This window comes from Conger conger, chromosome 1, assembly GCF_963514075.1.
Source record: "Conger conger chromosome 1, fConCon1.1, whole genome shotgun sequence".
In the NCBI taxonomy this organism is placed as follows: domain Eukaryota; kingdom Metazoa; phylum Chordata; class Actinopteri; order Anguilliformes; family Congridae; genus Conger; species Conger conger.
Genome location: NC_083760.1, coordinates 19692975 through 19708244, shown reverse-complemented (window position 1 = coordinate 19708244; position 15270 = coordinate 19692975). Strand labels below are relative to the sequence as shown.

Here is a 15270-nt window from a genome sequence, read left to right as displayed (position 1 = left end):
TCGTTTTGTAGATTCGGACAGAGGCAGACATTGTAGTGACTGTAGTCCTGTATTTGCAGTCAATTACTCATAATACCCGAGTTTGTGAATGTATAGGGTGTTGCATATCAGGTCTTATCTGGTTAAGGATCAATTGGTACGTTTCATGTTTAGTGGGATGTGTTTTCCTCTGAATTAAATAATCTATATTTGACCCTATTCGTGTATCGTTAAAACAATGAAACAAAGTCTGGCCACGGCACTGCTTGCATCCCTTGGTGTAAAGTAGGATGCAGGGCTTGTGGTCTGTGAAATTTTCTCTTGGGAACTAGTTTGGCAAAATGTAACTGAGTAGCCACAGCAAATGATCGCTGAAGTGACCTTAGGAGATAATGTGAATAAATGCTGGTTACAACAGTTACAAGCCTAAATTAGGCTACAACCCCATGGAGTGGCTTTTTTGGTATTGGAGGCACAGTAGCTAATGTCTCTTGGGTTCACATTATTTTAGAGCTGAGCAGTGTTCAGTAAGGTGGACAGCCCTCCATTAACAAATAATTTAACTGATTTTTCTGTCAATTGTCTGGGATTAACATTCCCAGACCCAATGTTATGCTGACTTTTGTGGCACTGGTGCAGCATTATATGTTGCCTAATTTGCACTGTGATTAGGAGAAACATGGTACAGACTAGCCATGCATACCAAATGGTTGTGTTCTGTGTATCGAGGTTACCAGCGAGGGAGTGGCGTATGGGTCTTCTTGTGACAGTGCTGGGTGAGTAGGCAGATTGAACTGTAGGCTATGCATTTATTGCTCAGAGACATTCTGTGGCTTCCGGAACTGATCATTTGAATACCAAAACCTTTTTATCAGCAAGAACTGCCTTTGTGAATCACTGAAACAGTAGGTTACGTGTCTTTGACTGAGCAATGAGAATGTGAGATGTCTTGTCTCCTGTTAATGTATTTTGGAAAGAACAGGAAAAACTAGCAGTATTATACAGTACTTCTGTATACAGTATCTTCCAGGAGAGGCTGACAATATTATTGTCACAATATTATTATTATTAATATTATTATTACAATATTTTTTAAAAAGAGGAATTTAATTTTGCAAGCAAAATGCTCAAATGTCTCAGAGAAGAGAAGCTATAATGTGACAACTGGGGAGCTGAATGTCTCTTAGAGTTCTGAGTCTATCTGCTAATATACCTGCTTGTCTGTGATGGAATCATTGTCTGTGATGGCCTCAAAGGACAAACCAATCATAAAACACATGCAAATCAGCATTTAAATTGTGATGGACATACAGGCTAGCTGTTCAGTTGGCATCTGCTGAGGCCATGAGCTCTGTCTTACAAACAGTATCCAGATCATTCTTAGAACAACATCCGCTCAGCATGACTAATTGAAATTGTCTCTGCACACAGACCCATTGTGATTACACTTGCATGAGCTAGCCTAGTCAATTGTACAGCCACCTCCATCAGTGAGATGACTATGTCAGGGGGGTAATGAAGGCTTGTGAATGCTACCTTTTTTGTGGAGAACTGTGGTTGCTGACCCGAACAGGTGAACGAGTAGCGCAGTAGCATTTCATATAAGGCTACTTTGTTACAAGAAGCAGCTGAATTAGCTGAGTAGCACAGCAATCTGCCAACATGTTTGATGTCATATTCTGTTACAAAGTACAGTTGAGCTTATATTGGTATTTAAGTCCTGGGTTGAAGTATGTAATTTATCAGTCACTGTCATTTTCATTTTGGCTGCTTTTTCTTTGCTGTTTCTTTGTATCCTGTTTGTCATTATAGAGAAAAGAAACCCCAATATGAAATGAAATGTACAAAATGCTCTCGATTACAGATGTGGAAAACCATGCAAGCTCTGTGTTGATATCCATTTGTCATGTTTCCCAGGATGCAAAGGGGGTTCTGACGAGCGTGTTAAGATGAGCGTGACATCATGGTTCCTGGTCAGCAGCTCTGGCACGCGTCACCGGCTCCCTCGGGAAATGATCTTTGTGGGCCGGGAGGACTGTGAACTCATGCTCCAGGTCGGTGAATATACTCCTGAAACTTGTGAATATGAGTTCATTTCTGAAACACTGCATGTTCATTCTCAGTCTTACATTTGGACATTGGTCACACGAGAGTGACTTGGACAGATGATCTAGTTGTATGCAATGTGTATAGCTGCATATTACTGATAACATTTAAGTTAAGCATCTTGTGCTTCCCCAGCTGGTGGTAGGGCCACTCCAGGAAAAGTAATCAGATTTCATCCTGAAAAAAATTAAATGTAGGGGGTTTTTCACTGCTGTTAAACTCAAGAAAGGGTCATTTTGACCATGAGGACAACAAGAGAGTTAAACCATTTGTAAAAGGTTTCATTACAGATGTAGTGAGAGCTAAAGTAACAGGGGAACTTCTCCTCTGGCTACCTGAGAAGCCAAATCCTGTTGATTCATGCTATACTCTACCCGGAGTTATACATTTGCGATCTCTGTGAAAAGCTCTCTCTCTCCCACTCTAGCTGTACACAGGTACCATAAATCCTCAAATTGTGGCCGGGGTCTTTTATTTACTTAGGCTGCACAAAGCACAGGCCTTTATTTGGGGCAGGCTTGTATTTGAGGCAGGCCTTTATTTCTTATTAGGCTTCTGTTGTAGAATTTTATTCTTAGAAATAAAGTAAAAGGCTACACTTAAAGTGGGCCAACACTGTTCAACACTTCCTGTAACCGTTCAGAAACGTTACTTGAGTAGCTAAACCATTAATGAAAGCCAAAACGGATGCGTCTTCATAAAATAACAACTTGCCAGAAACGCCTTAATGAACAATAACAAATTAGCGTAGATAACAGCAAGTTAAGGATCTTTTTTTATTATGAGACAGCATGGGTTATAGAGTGAAAATTGCAGGCCGTTTCTCAGAATAGGCCAAGCTACATTTTTTATGAAGCAAACAATATTTGTCACTGGCTTAAATCAGAGTCAAAGTATTTTTCTAAAAATACTTAACAGTCTGGCCAGTAGCAAAGACAGTGGGCGCTCAAACTGACGGTTTCACATGGATGAATGGGCCAGTCTGTGCCTTGGGAAATAAGTCTTCTTTCTTGTGTCATAATGTTTTTGACAGAGTGAAGCATAGAGTCCAATACAGTGCAATGGAGCCAACCAGCATCTTTCTCCCTCTCACAAGCTGTCCCTCCCTCAATAAAGGCTTTCATTTTCAGACCCTGGAAAAAAAGGCTGCTTAAAACTGTTTATATTCCGGTGTCAGTCCGTGGTTTTCTCTGAAAGCCCTGCCCACCCGCAATGAGGTGCATTGAATTCTAAAGATTCCCTTGTCAACATTCAAGTCTGCTGTCACTGGCCAAACCTCAGCCTCACCCATTTCTAGCTACGGTTAAGCACAACCTCTCTGTTTAGATGCAAGCTGTGTTCCTTAGCTTTGTTTGTATGTTCATCAGCATTGTACAGCTACGCTACTATGATACTATGCAAGCTACCCATACCTAGCTTTGTTCCTTTTTGTTTTATAAAACATTTGAGCCGTTTAATTAAGGCAGACGTTGTCAGAACCTCTGTGACGACTCTCTTCCAATCTGTTGCGTGTCTCAACAAGCCTTGCAAGTAGGTCCTTAGTTACCCATGTAAATGGTAACTCTAGTTGTTACTGTGTTGGGCTGGTTTATGCCTGGGTACACGTATTTCACTCTGGTCTGAACATGCGATGAAAAGGGTTCACCTGAAATGTAATTAATTCCCCTTCACCAATTGTAAATGGATTAGAATTTCCTCTGCCAGATGTTGGTAGGCAATTGGCCGATTGCCGGTGTTTTTCACAGTGCGCATATGTGATAAGCAGATAGATCTAAACAAGGCAATCCCATCATCAGTGCTGTGAACATTAAGCAAACAGAATTCATAAACTAATGAGATAAGCCTACAACCTGATCAGTAGTCCAACACGAGGATAGTGCTGTTTACAGAATACACCAGTTGCCTTGGAGGCTTGGAAAAAAGCCATTGGAATGAATGAATAAGCGATGGTAATAACTCTGCTCTGAGCGCGCTCTCCTTTTGATGCTGTGGTGCAGAGGGCTATAGTGGGTAATGAGGGGAAGAAGAGCTTACTCAGCCTCTGTTAATTGCTGGTCTTGTTTGGGGGATTAATTTAGGTCACGCTGAACAGGAATTCAGATCTGAAGGACAGTCAGTTTTATGCTGCGCTGAAGTCTTACTGAGGAAAAGGACCGTCATGTTGTCATGGTGCTGATTAACCTGGATTTTGGTGCTTCCTATTTAAGATGTGAATTGTGTGCACTCATCCCAGGGCTTTATAATTAAGATCATTAGAACACCTTATATAGCCTATTGTATACTATGTTTGATTATGTCTGTGTGCTGGGCTTTTTAGGGGGTGAAATACTAATTAAGCTGACTCAAGTTTGTGAAATTCAAGTACAGAAATGGCACATTCAAAACTGTGACCTTGCTTATTTTGAAATCTCTTCTCTTCCCTTCCCGGGAAAGGGGACATACGGAAAGCTAGCCTAACTGAATCAAGGGAGTGATTGTACTGTTTGTCATCTGGAGGCATTGATTGCGTTGTCTTGCGTAATGGGAGAATTACCTTGCTGCATTGCTTAGAGATTCTGGTGGTATTGATTTGTTAACTGAGAGATAGGCAGAATCTGCAGTGTAATTAAAGCTGAGAAATTAGTCCGCCATTTTTAACACTAGTGAGAGCCAGAAAATGAGGCTTCTGGACATATTTATTCACGCATCTGTTATTGCCATGTTTAAATCATTCTTATTTATGCACCACAGCAAAGTTATGTTTCAATACTGTAGTGCTGTAAGTACAATCAAAATGGTCTGCCTAAATTAAAAAGGAAATTACAAAATGGCGCCTCACAGCAAGGAGGTCCTGGGTTCGAATCCCCGTCGGCCGGGGCCTCTCTGTGCGGAGTTTGCATGTTCTCCCCGTGTCTGCGTGGGTTTCCTCCGGGTACTCCGGTTTTCTCCCACAGTCCAAAGACATGCAGGTTAGGCTGATTGGAGAGTCTAAATTGCCCGTAGGTATGAGTGTATGAGTGTATGAGTGTATGAGTGTATGAGTGTATGAGTGTATGAGTGTATGAGTGTATGAGTGTGTGAGTGAATGGTGTGTGTGCCCTGCGATGGACTGGCGACCAGGGTGTATTCCTGCCTTTCGCCCAATGTATGCTGGGATAGGCTCCAGCCCCCCTGCGACCCTGATCAGGATAAGCGGGTTCAGATAATGGATGGATGGATGGATGACAAAATGGCTGTTGTCCTGTTTTCAAGGAAATTCCTTGAAACAAATAGATATTCACACAAAGAGACTGGCTGTGTGCTGGCACTCCCTGTACAGGACTGGAGAAACCTGAGGGAGAGGTTAAACCCAGGACACGCCCGGGTCTAATTATATTCTCTCTGCCAATAAAGCTAGTGCAGACTGGTTGCATGTTACCATAATACCAATTTTCCTCACATTTGGAGGTTATTACAGGTGTGTGGTGACTAAGTAGGTGAAACCTCCTTAGTGGTGCCATGTGTCTGAGGGCCTCACCCCTGCTGTCCTGTCTTGCAGTCGCGCAGCGTGGACAAGCAGCATGCTGTCGTCAACTACGAGCCATCCACTGACGAGCACATGGTGAAGGACCTGGGCAGCTTGAACGGGGTGAGTCCTGACCGTTCGAGGGGGGCAAGCAGGGTGTCTGGGAGCAGATCCAGAGGAGGCCCAAAACTGAGGCCTTGAGCCCAAGGCACAAAAGAGCACTGTATGAGTGCCAGTTCAGGTTGACGGAGCAGAAGCAACGAGGGTGTAATTCTCTGCTGCATTTGGCCCTTTTCTCAAAGCAGTCTGCGAGGCCCGGGATAGAATGCGGCCCTTGTTCCCGTGCTGGTTTTGTTAAGGTCCTGCGGGATGAAGCTTGCTGCGTCCATCTTGTACATGGGCCAGAGAGGGAATCTATACTCTAAACCATGGATAATTGACCCGAAATGAGCTTGGAACCATTTCAGTGGTCCGTGTCCAACCACTGAAACGTTTCAGTGGTCCGTGTCCAACGCTTTCCTCAGCCGAAGCCCTTGTACGGGGCTGAACTTCAGTGCAAATGCAGTGCAAAACCCCAGAGTTCCTGTTTGCTTCCAATTTTAGTGGCAAAAGCAGCTGTGTGACATTCATTTCTTGCCTATTTCTGCTCCTCTGAAGAGGGAATTTATCACCATTGGTATTACTGTTCCAAAGGAAATCATGAACTAAAATAGCTTGTCCTGCATATTGAAATGACTGCTCTCTTATATATTTAAAAAATTAAAATGCAGCTATTTCATGATTTAATATTATCTAGTGTAAGAAATGTGTAGCAGATGCATGTTGAACCATTCCCTTTCTGGATTGGGCGCTGTTAGCTTTTCAGCTAATTATAGAAGTTCCTACTTTGGGAGCAGGTTATCATGTCAATTAGCATTCGGTGTCATTGCTCAGAGCCCTGAACCTTGGACCATATGACTGCCATTTTAGTTCTCCTGGTGGGACAACCGCAGTTTTTAATATATTGTGACTGACTGTGGCCTTAAGCCCAAAAAGGAATCCACCAAGTGAATGGTTTCATAACTAATAATTAAAAGGTTCCTGTGTTCTGTTTTCACTTTGGGAAATTAGGGGTTGTGAGAGTTCTGGAATTTTGCATAGTGCTTAGTCTTTCCTTCCCCAATCCCCAATCCCCAATTCTTCTGTAGCCGTTAATAACAAAATCCTAATCCTGTTGTGAATACAGTTACATCACTGTTTTGTTTTTCAAAGCTATCTGATGACCTTGTTACAGTGTAAGAGTGGCATTCACAATGAAAGGTGTGTCTTGTTAATGTTTTATTAGCTTATACACACAGTGCACTTGAACTTTCCAAAAGGTTTACAGAAAGGTTTCCAAGATCCTTGATTTAGGAAAAATCCTTGATTTTTGAAATACTGTCGCTGTATTGCTCCTTCACTCTGTTCTGAGCATTTGGGAATGGGAGAGTGATTCCACCTGGAGGCCATCCCATGATCTGCTCTGAGCTCTGAGATGCATTACATAACCAGCTCTGAAGGCTAATCTGCCATGCTAATGTTTTAACCCACGTACATGGGAAAGTGTTTGTGTTACTGAACAGCCTCTTTGACAAGACAAGGAAAAGGCTAATGGATGGCTTTGATAGCTCTCCGTTGATATTGGAATCCATTTATATGTAGCACATGTAATTCGGTTATTAAAAACCTGTAATTAATGAATAGTGCACTTTAGCCACCCTATCTTTGTTGTGTGTTTGTAACCTCCAATTAACAGATGTTCTATTCTTTCTCTCTGTAGACGTTTGTGAATGATCTAAGAATCCCTGACCAGACCTACATAACGCTCAAGCTTTCTGATGTCATTCGCTTTGGATATGATATCCTTTTATCGTGGTTTATTGCCGTAAACAGTAGCTGTATACAAATCGTATGAGAAATGCACTTTTTGTTCCTTTTTTTTTTTTTTGCTGAAATGTTACAAAATCCTTTTGATTGGGAATGTTTTGTCCTTCAGGATTTTTAAACCAGGTTCTAAATCTCTTGCAAAAATGTTAATCTCTTGTGGCTGAAGCTTGTGGGCTTTAGATTGCTCTGCCCACTGAACCAAATACCTTTGTTGCTCACAAACCCTTTAGCTAAAATCCATAACTAAATTTCCTGGGGCAAATCAGCTTTCTTGTTGGTTGGCTTGCCTTTCCAGGACCCAGCTAATTAATTTTGGTCTGTTGCTGGTAGACCAGAGAACGCATATTTCATCCTCCATCTCCCATTTACGTGTTTATGACTGAGGGCTGAGCGCGAGTTCGGTGCCCTGAGGCCTCCACTGTTGTGATTCATGGGATTGAATTGGCTTATTCCAAAATCGACAAATACAGTACATTTTTGAAGAAAATAGACGAATAGATTTCCCCTTCTTTTCCAAAACGTGTCACGTGGGTGTGCATTATTTTTGTATAACCTTGCTAAAAAGAACATATCAAACTGGTGTATAGAATTTTGTCTGTGATTCACTCTGTAAAACAACGGACAAAGCTGCAAGCGTAGAGGAATATACTTTGACATGGAACGCCCCGAGATGCTAAAATATAATGTTATTCAGTATTCTCTGATATTCTCTGTAAACTACATAAAGCGTGAAGTTTGTAATAATTTTATCTGTTGTTTTCTGGGACTGGCTGCAAGAACGAGACATGCCAGCTGATTTTGACAGTCTTTCTATGCTTCAGTTCGAAATGGGATAGGCTTCATTCAGTTGCATGACACTGAAGTCTGGAATTCAGCATCAAATTACTAGAAATGACTTACTATTATTTTGCGAGCTAACATTAGCTTAATAGCTTAACATATTATTTCTGGCAATGGTAAGCTTGTGAATTTTTCTTCAGTGATGATGCAGTTGGCTTTTAGTTGCAGGCAATTTTAGGCTGTGTGGATATTTTATTTTTCTCAGCAGCAGGGACTATTTTTTCTCCCGTTCCCATTGCGTTTCAATTCATAAGTTTCTAAAATAATTTTTTTTTTTTCCATAACTACAGTACTTTGGCAAGTTAGCCATGGTATAAGCGGGATAATACCCTGTGATCGAATCAGTTATGAGGAAATGATTGCCCTTCAGTGTAAACGGCCCTCCATGTCGGGAAATTATTTCCTCATAACTGACGGGTTCATAGGGTTTTATCCCTTAGTTATCCTTTATAGCAGATGCTAACTGTCTGTGGAGAGGTGTAGCCTACCTGAATTGGCCCATACCTTCATGGTTCCTTAACTCAGTTCTCACATTCTCACGTGTACACTCTGGAGAGGAGTCAACACAAAGTTCCAGAAGAGGCACTCAAAGTAAGGGGTCCTCCAATGTGTGTGTCCGCTCTTGTGTGTTTTCCCATTGCGTGTTTGTTCTTGACATTGCTGTGGGGAAATCTTGGTCGATCAGTGTCAGCGGTATCTGTAGAAGTATTTGACCACTTTCTTTGCTGCTCTTGTAGCATGAGAAGTACACCAGCCAACTCCAGATGGGATTGAAGGCGTCGGAGGGGAAGAGACGGGACCGATCACACGAGAAGGGTGGAAGTGGGGACTCCCCTCGATCCAAAGTGGAGAAAGTGGAGCGCAAGGCCCAGCCTGGTAGGCTACATCTCTGAGCTCTCACCTACAGTCACCTATATCCTATTGTACATTTGTGTTCTAGTGTCCTTTTGCTCTCCGTATAATAGTGTAGTTTTCCCTTTGAATCATGGGCTTTGCCTGTTCTTATAGACCTCTCTGCAGCTTGCCTTTTTAGCAGTAGAGATCCCCCGGAGTGGTTTTTGGTTTCTCGGCCTTGGTTTATGCCCTCTTGGCTGTGGGCACCATATGGCCTGGGAACGTCAAGACTGGCAGTGGCTTTGTCTCCCCGGTATTGTAAGCCGAACAGGAAGCTGGCCGTATGGGTATCGTATGCCTTCGCTTCAGCAAACTGGTGAAATTTACAGCGTCGGGGTACAGTGCAAGAAACTGCTGTCTGGCTCCAATGAAAGAGGCCTTTGTGCCTTCGGCATAGTAAAACACTGCAAATATATCTGAATTCTCAATGGATCTGCTTGAAAAACTGTTCACAGTGAACTATACACTGAGCAGACGGTACAAGCTATCTCCCAGTACAGCTTGCAAGTGCGTAATGAGGCCTGACTTTGTTTTCTTCATAAAGAAACGTTAATCCGTTTTTATGAAGCCCTTTAGCATGAGAGCAGGACCCTGTCAGAGATGGATCAATGTAGCTGTCTGCTTATGTGTGCAGTTTTTATAAGATACTGGACAGCCCATAACCTAGTGGCTAAGGTGCTTGACTGGGACCTGGAGGATTGGAGGTTCAAGCCCCAGTGTAGTGTTAGTGCAGCCGTTGGGCCCTTGAGTTTGGGCATGAAGCTAACTGGCTCTGCCCAGCTGCACAGCTCTGAAACTGCACTGCCAACATTTGCACTGGGCTATAATAGTCTTTATTTATCACCTCTCTTTGTCTGTTGTTAACTGTGGTCTGGTATGGCAACAGTGTCCTTTCAGTTGTCTAGCGGTTCCTTGGCAGCAGAGTATAAACAGTTATTACCTCATTTCTATATACATAGGTAGGGGAAAGAGTTCACTCTCACTTAGCCTACAGTACTAGAACACTTCATCATACTTGATTAGTATCTTCGTTCTGCAACGGTATGTAGCTGTGCTGTTTGTACATCAGCCAAGTGTATTCTATTCTGTGTTATCCAAGCGTGGTTGCACGAGTAGAGTGAGTAAATCCCTGAAACCCAGCTGATCCTCTCTATAGATTATCCAAGCTCTCATCTGAGATCAGGTTACTTGGGAAGGGGCGGGCTATCACACAGCTTATAGGTCGTGAAATCTCCCACCTGCACTTCGTTGAGCATGCTGTTGCTTGCAGTTTCTGGAGCCTGCCAGGCTAATGGCTTCAAAATGTCATCACTGCCTTCTCAATCGACAAGAAATGGCATATCAATATCAGCCTCCTCAATTGTATTATACGTTCCCGTTTGCCATAGTTAACTCATTTAATGCTTTAGTGATTAGTTGCACATACACATGCTGGTTTGGAATGTCGTTGGCCAGGTCTGATACTACTGCTCACATTACTTTGGTAGATGCACCTTTGTTCTGTTGCACTCCTGCTTTGAATAAGAAAAACATTAAATTAATTTAATGGAATTACTGTGTGGTGCCAGAGGCTCCTATCCAATAAAATCTTTGCTGCCGAGGCTGTGGATTAGGTCATACCTGATATTCCGGTTTAACCTAATGCTAACCTAATGGATGGATATTGTGCATATTAGGATATGGTCGGGCCAGGCTTTAAAATGTTGGTATCATCATCATTCCCATGTATACGATTTTCTTTCTACTTAACTGATCTTCAGTTGCTGGAACATTGTCAGCCTGTCATGATTATTGAAAACAGAAAAGGTTATTGTTCTCAGGGTTTGAAAGAAACGTGCGGGGTAGAGGTGTGCAACAAGGACCATATCGGTTTCTGGTTCCGGCCTTAACTACTTATAACTAATTACTAATTTACGCCAAACTAACTTTTTTTGGTACATTTCTTGATAACTGTATGCATGACACTCAAAGACTGTTCTTGTTTCCCTTTGGTAAATGTTTTTAAAATCTACATGTTGATCAGTGTTTGTGTATACAGCCAATTAGCTCATTCAGGCAGGGTAATTGGTGGAGACAAAAACCTGCATACACACTGCCCCTCCAGTACCGCCCACCCCTAGTGTAGGAGGTTGGCACAATGACAGAGGACAGTCATTTGGTACAGGATGACACAGCCACCATAGCTTTATTAAAAAAAAAAATTAAAAAAAAGATTTTGGAGGCAAATGTAAGGTTCCGGTTCCGGTAAGCCGGTTTATTTCTGATTGATAAATCAGTCTCTTTTTACACTGATTTAATGCAACACACGGTAAAAGTAAAAGTGTCCTGCTCAACGTCTGAGTCACCCCACTCTGTTATTGGACACCAGTGATCTAAAGAAATGAAGGAAAATCACTGTGATCTGTACCGTTATGGCTAAAACTAGTGCTGTAATGTGATTGTGTGGTTCGGTATGACTCAGTCCTCCTTCGGGGTGACTCAGACAGGCCTAGTGATGGCTGTTCCCAGAAGGCAGTCTGCTGTGTGCCGCAGCCAGATGGCTGGTCCCATGCCTGTGGCCCCACTGTGGGCCTGCTGCAGGAGGGCGACTCAGCATTTCCAGCACAGACACACTCTGGAAAGAGACTGGTTGGGACTCGCTGCAGATGCACCAGCTCTGCCTAAGCCTATTTATAGCTTAAAACTCACATATTCTGTTGTGCATAATGACCTTTGCTGTTCAGTATATTACAGCCATGCACAATCCCTGTATGGGTTTTCCATCCTTAAGCTTATGTAATAATCTATCCCATTTAAGTGCTGTTTTTCATAAGAGTACCATCGAACATTCTTGCTGTCAATAATTGAAATATTGTCTGTTGTGAACATTGTGGTGGAATTCGTTTTGGAAACAGAACTATGTAATTCCTGTAATGGGTCAACATTTTGAAAAACAAAGAGATTTTCTTTGCAAGAATAATTTACAATTTCCTGTGCCTCTTCTTGGCTATGCAAACCTTTTCATTTTTCTTGGATGGAAAGCCCTGGATTTTTCTCTGTCAAACCATCAACATTGGCTCATCATACTGGCATTAATACCCTGTCTTTCTTTCAGCTCCACTGCTGTCAGCTTGCCTTTTTTCTTCAGTAGTCCCTCCGCATAGTTTCCAGCCAATTCCTGTCTTCCTATCTGCCTTATCCTGTGACTGATTGTTGCTGTTGCATCAGGTCTCCATGGCAACAGTGCGGCAGAGCCCCAACGCCCTGCTTCATTTTGCCCTGTGCTCGCTGGGACGCCCACGGCTGAGCCTGACTGACGTCAGATAATCCTCAGGCGGTCCTCGCCACCCAGAGCCAGCCGGCCAGCTGCTGGGCATTATTAGAAAAATGAGCCTTTCTCTGGAATCTGCTTTCCCAACACCACTGAAATGTTTTTAGTGCTATATCTAAGTCAGCCTGCAGAAATGAAACTGGTCTGTATTCAAACCAGTGCTGAGGTCAGCTTACTTGTTGCCAACAGCCTGGAATTCTTCTAGATATTATTTTGATGATGCAGAGATATAGATGAGGAAATGTATTTGTGCTATGAATTTTGAAGCCGTATTGCCGCAGAGATGGCTTCCTTCTGGACAAATTTTGTTTTCTTCTGATTGTCAGATGCAAGTAAATATTTGTCTGGTGACTGTAAGCACAGCACATTATTTTTCCTGTGTCACCTGTAAGATTATCGCTGTTTGATTTAGTTCTGTCATGTCTGTTTGAATTTCACACCGCCCAACCAACTCCAAAAAATAGTCAGTTGTATTCCGAACCACTCCCTATTCCTGGAGCAGCGCTGATCTCTGGTCAGTGCCCAGACAGGTGGAAATAACAGTAAGCTCTTGGCTCCTGTAGCAGCGCTGATCTCTGGTCAGTGCCCAGACAGGCGGAAATAACACTGAGCTCCTTGCTCCTGTAGCAGCGCTGATCTCTGGTCAGTGCCAAGACAGGCGGAAATAACAGTAAGCTCTTGGCTCCTGTGGCAGCGCTGATTTCTGGTCAGTGCTCAGACAGGTGGAAATAACACTGAGCTCCTTGCTTCTGTAGCAGCACTGATCTCTGGTCAGTGCCCAGACAGGCGGAAATAACACTGAGCTCTTGGCTCCTGTAGCAGCGCTGATCTCTGGTCAGTGCTCAGACAGGTGGAAATAACACTGGGCTCCTTGCTCCTATAGCAGTGCTGGTCTCTTGTTAAGGGCGCAGTAACACTGAGCCTTGATTTGAGACTGTGGAGTCGAGGGAGGGAGTGGTTCTGAATGTGACTGTGGTCTCTCTGTCAGTACGCCCAGGCTCTGGACAGATGCTCGGTTCTCTGTGATGTGAGAAACGGTATGATAATCCGTGAATAATGCCACAGGGATTTTTTTTAGGCCTTGCCCTTGCTCTGCCCCGCCCCACTCTGCCCTGTTTACGATGATGTGCTTTATTCACCACCCTCCTCCTGGGACAGTGTCCCTCTCCTGTGATGCCCTTTTTAAAAGCTTTTTGTGGAAAAACTGCATTCATCACCATGGTTGTCGCAGTTTCTAGTATAGGAGTTTTTTTCACAGTTTTTCCTTGTGGCAAAGTCCTCAAAAGTTATGTTGCGTTGTTTTTATTTATTCAGGACTGAATGAGACCTGAATTTAGATCAATATTAATAAAAATGGCAGAGTTTGGCAGGGTTTCAGGATCTGTGGAAAGTCCAGCGTTGTGTGTTATTGTGAGATAAACACTGCGGAGGTCACAGTCACGTGACCACTGGAGCTTATTTGCTGCGGTGTGGAGTTCATGCAGTCTTTCACAGATTACCCTTTTGTGTGCGCGTGTGTGTGTGTGCATACGCGTTCATGTGTGTGTGTTTATATACACAGAGGCCCCCATCTCCCAACCCACTCCCCTATACGGACAGCCCTCGTGGTGGGGGGAGGACGACGCCGGGAACAAGGGGCAGCCAGATGGACGCAGGCCCGACGAGAGCCTCTCCGGTCAGTCGCCGCCAGCGAGAACGAGCTCATGTGTCAGTCAGGCAGAAGGTCCACTCCTGAAGCACATTTTCATCCCCCTCCATGCTTCTGTCGACTATTAAAGCTCCCACTCCAGACCCTCCCATTCTATATTTCTTACCTATGTATATAGGTCTCACTTGAAAAAGAGATTCCTATCTCAATGTGACCACCTATTAAAATAAATGATTAATAATAATAATAATAATAATAATAATAAAGGCCCATGCCTCAATGCTGGGTGCCAGTAATTTCACACCCCTGCCACATCCAGGTACTCATCTCTGGGGATGAGAAGCTGGCACTGCATGGTGCTTTAAAACAGGCGCTGCAGAAGAGCCTCGTGATGGATTAATCCCTAAACCAAGGGGAAAGGGTCATTGTTTTTCCTCATACTGCTCAGGGTGAAGCAGATTAGTTCGAAATGATTTTCCTTAGTAAACAGAGTTACTGAATCGTCCTTTCTTTAATTCCATTTGTCACAGCATCAGGCTTTGTTTTGTTTCTGTGCGTGTGCGTGAGTTCAAGGACTAAAGCAACCTTGTTTGTGTTACCACATCAGTTTTCGTACATTCAGTTTCAGTTTAGTATGTCTTCTGTTGTAAGAGGTCTTATTGTTCTGCACTGGAAATGTATACCTACTTTTACCTACCTGAATTTAATTATGAAAACTTTATACCATTACAAGCAAAGTACACTCAATTATTTTGAGCCAACATGATTCGGCTTATGCTATGAAGTGCAGTTTTGAATTACACTGGTAATACCATTTGAGAAGATTGTTGCATGAATGACAAATGGAATGGCTCACATCTCCTACCATGATAACGTGAGAGTACTATAATCGGTATGGATGCAGTGTAAACGCAAATGCACTTGGCCTCTGCATGGCAGTGCGAACCTTACTTTACTCACTGTAATTGAATGCATACTTTTACTTTCACTGCTCTATCAACATTAAACATCACTTACGCTGCCAGATAAAAATGTCCGAGGACACTGAGCTCTTCAGATAGTAGGCATGTTGTGGATATTTGAATTTTGTGTCTCATTCCTAAT

The 15270-nt window shown here is 43.0% G+C and overlaps 1 protein-coding gene across 1 annotated transcript in view; it reads left to right on the top strand.

The window, feature by feature from the left end:
- The first annotated feature begins 710 nt into the window (after positions 1-710).
- The window catches only part of cep170ba (centrosomal protein 170Ba), a 28799-nt gene continuing 14239 nt past the window's right edge, over positions 711-15270 (top strand). The window contains exons 1-7 of the mRNA XM_061250357.1: positions 711-755; positions 1897-2033; positions 5603-5692; positions 7368-7446; positions 8847-8905; positions 9052-9190; positions 14080-14193. Coding sequence (XP_061106341.1) covers positions 731-755; positions 1897-2033; positions 5603-5692; positions 7368-7446; positions 8847-8905; positions 9052-9190; positions 14080-14193 — 643 coding nt within the window. The 5' untranslated portion in view covers positions 711-730. The remainder of the gene's footprint in view (positions 756-1896; positions 2034-5602; positions 5693-7367; positions 7447-8846; positions 8906-9051; positions 9191-14079; positions 14194-15270) is intronic.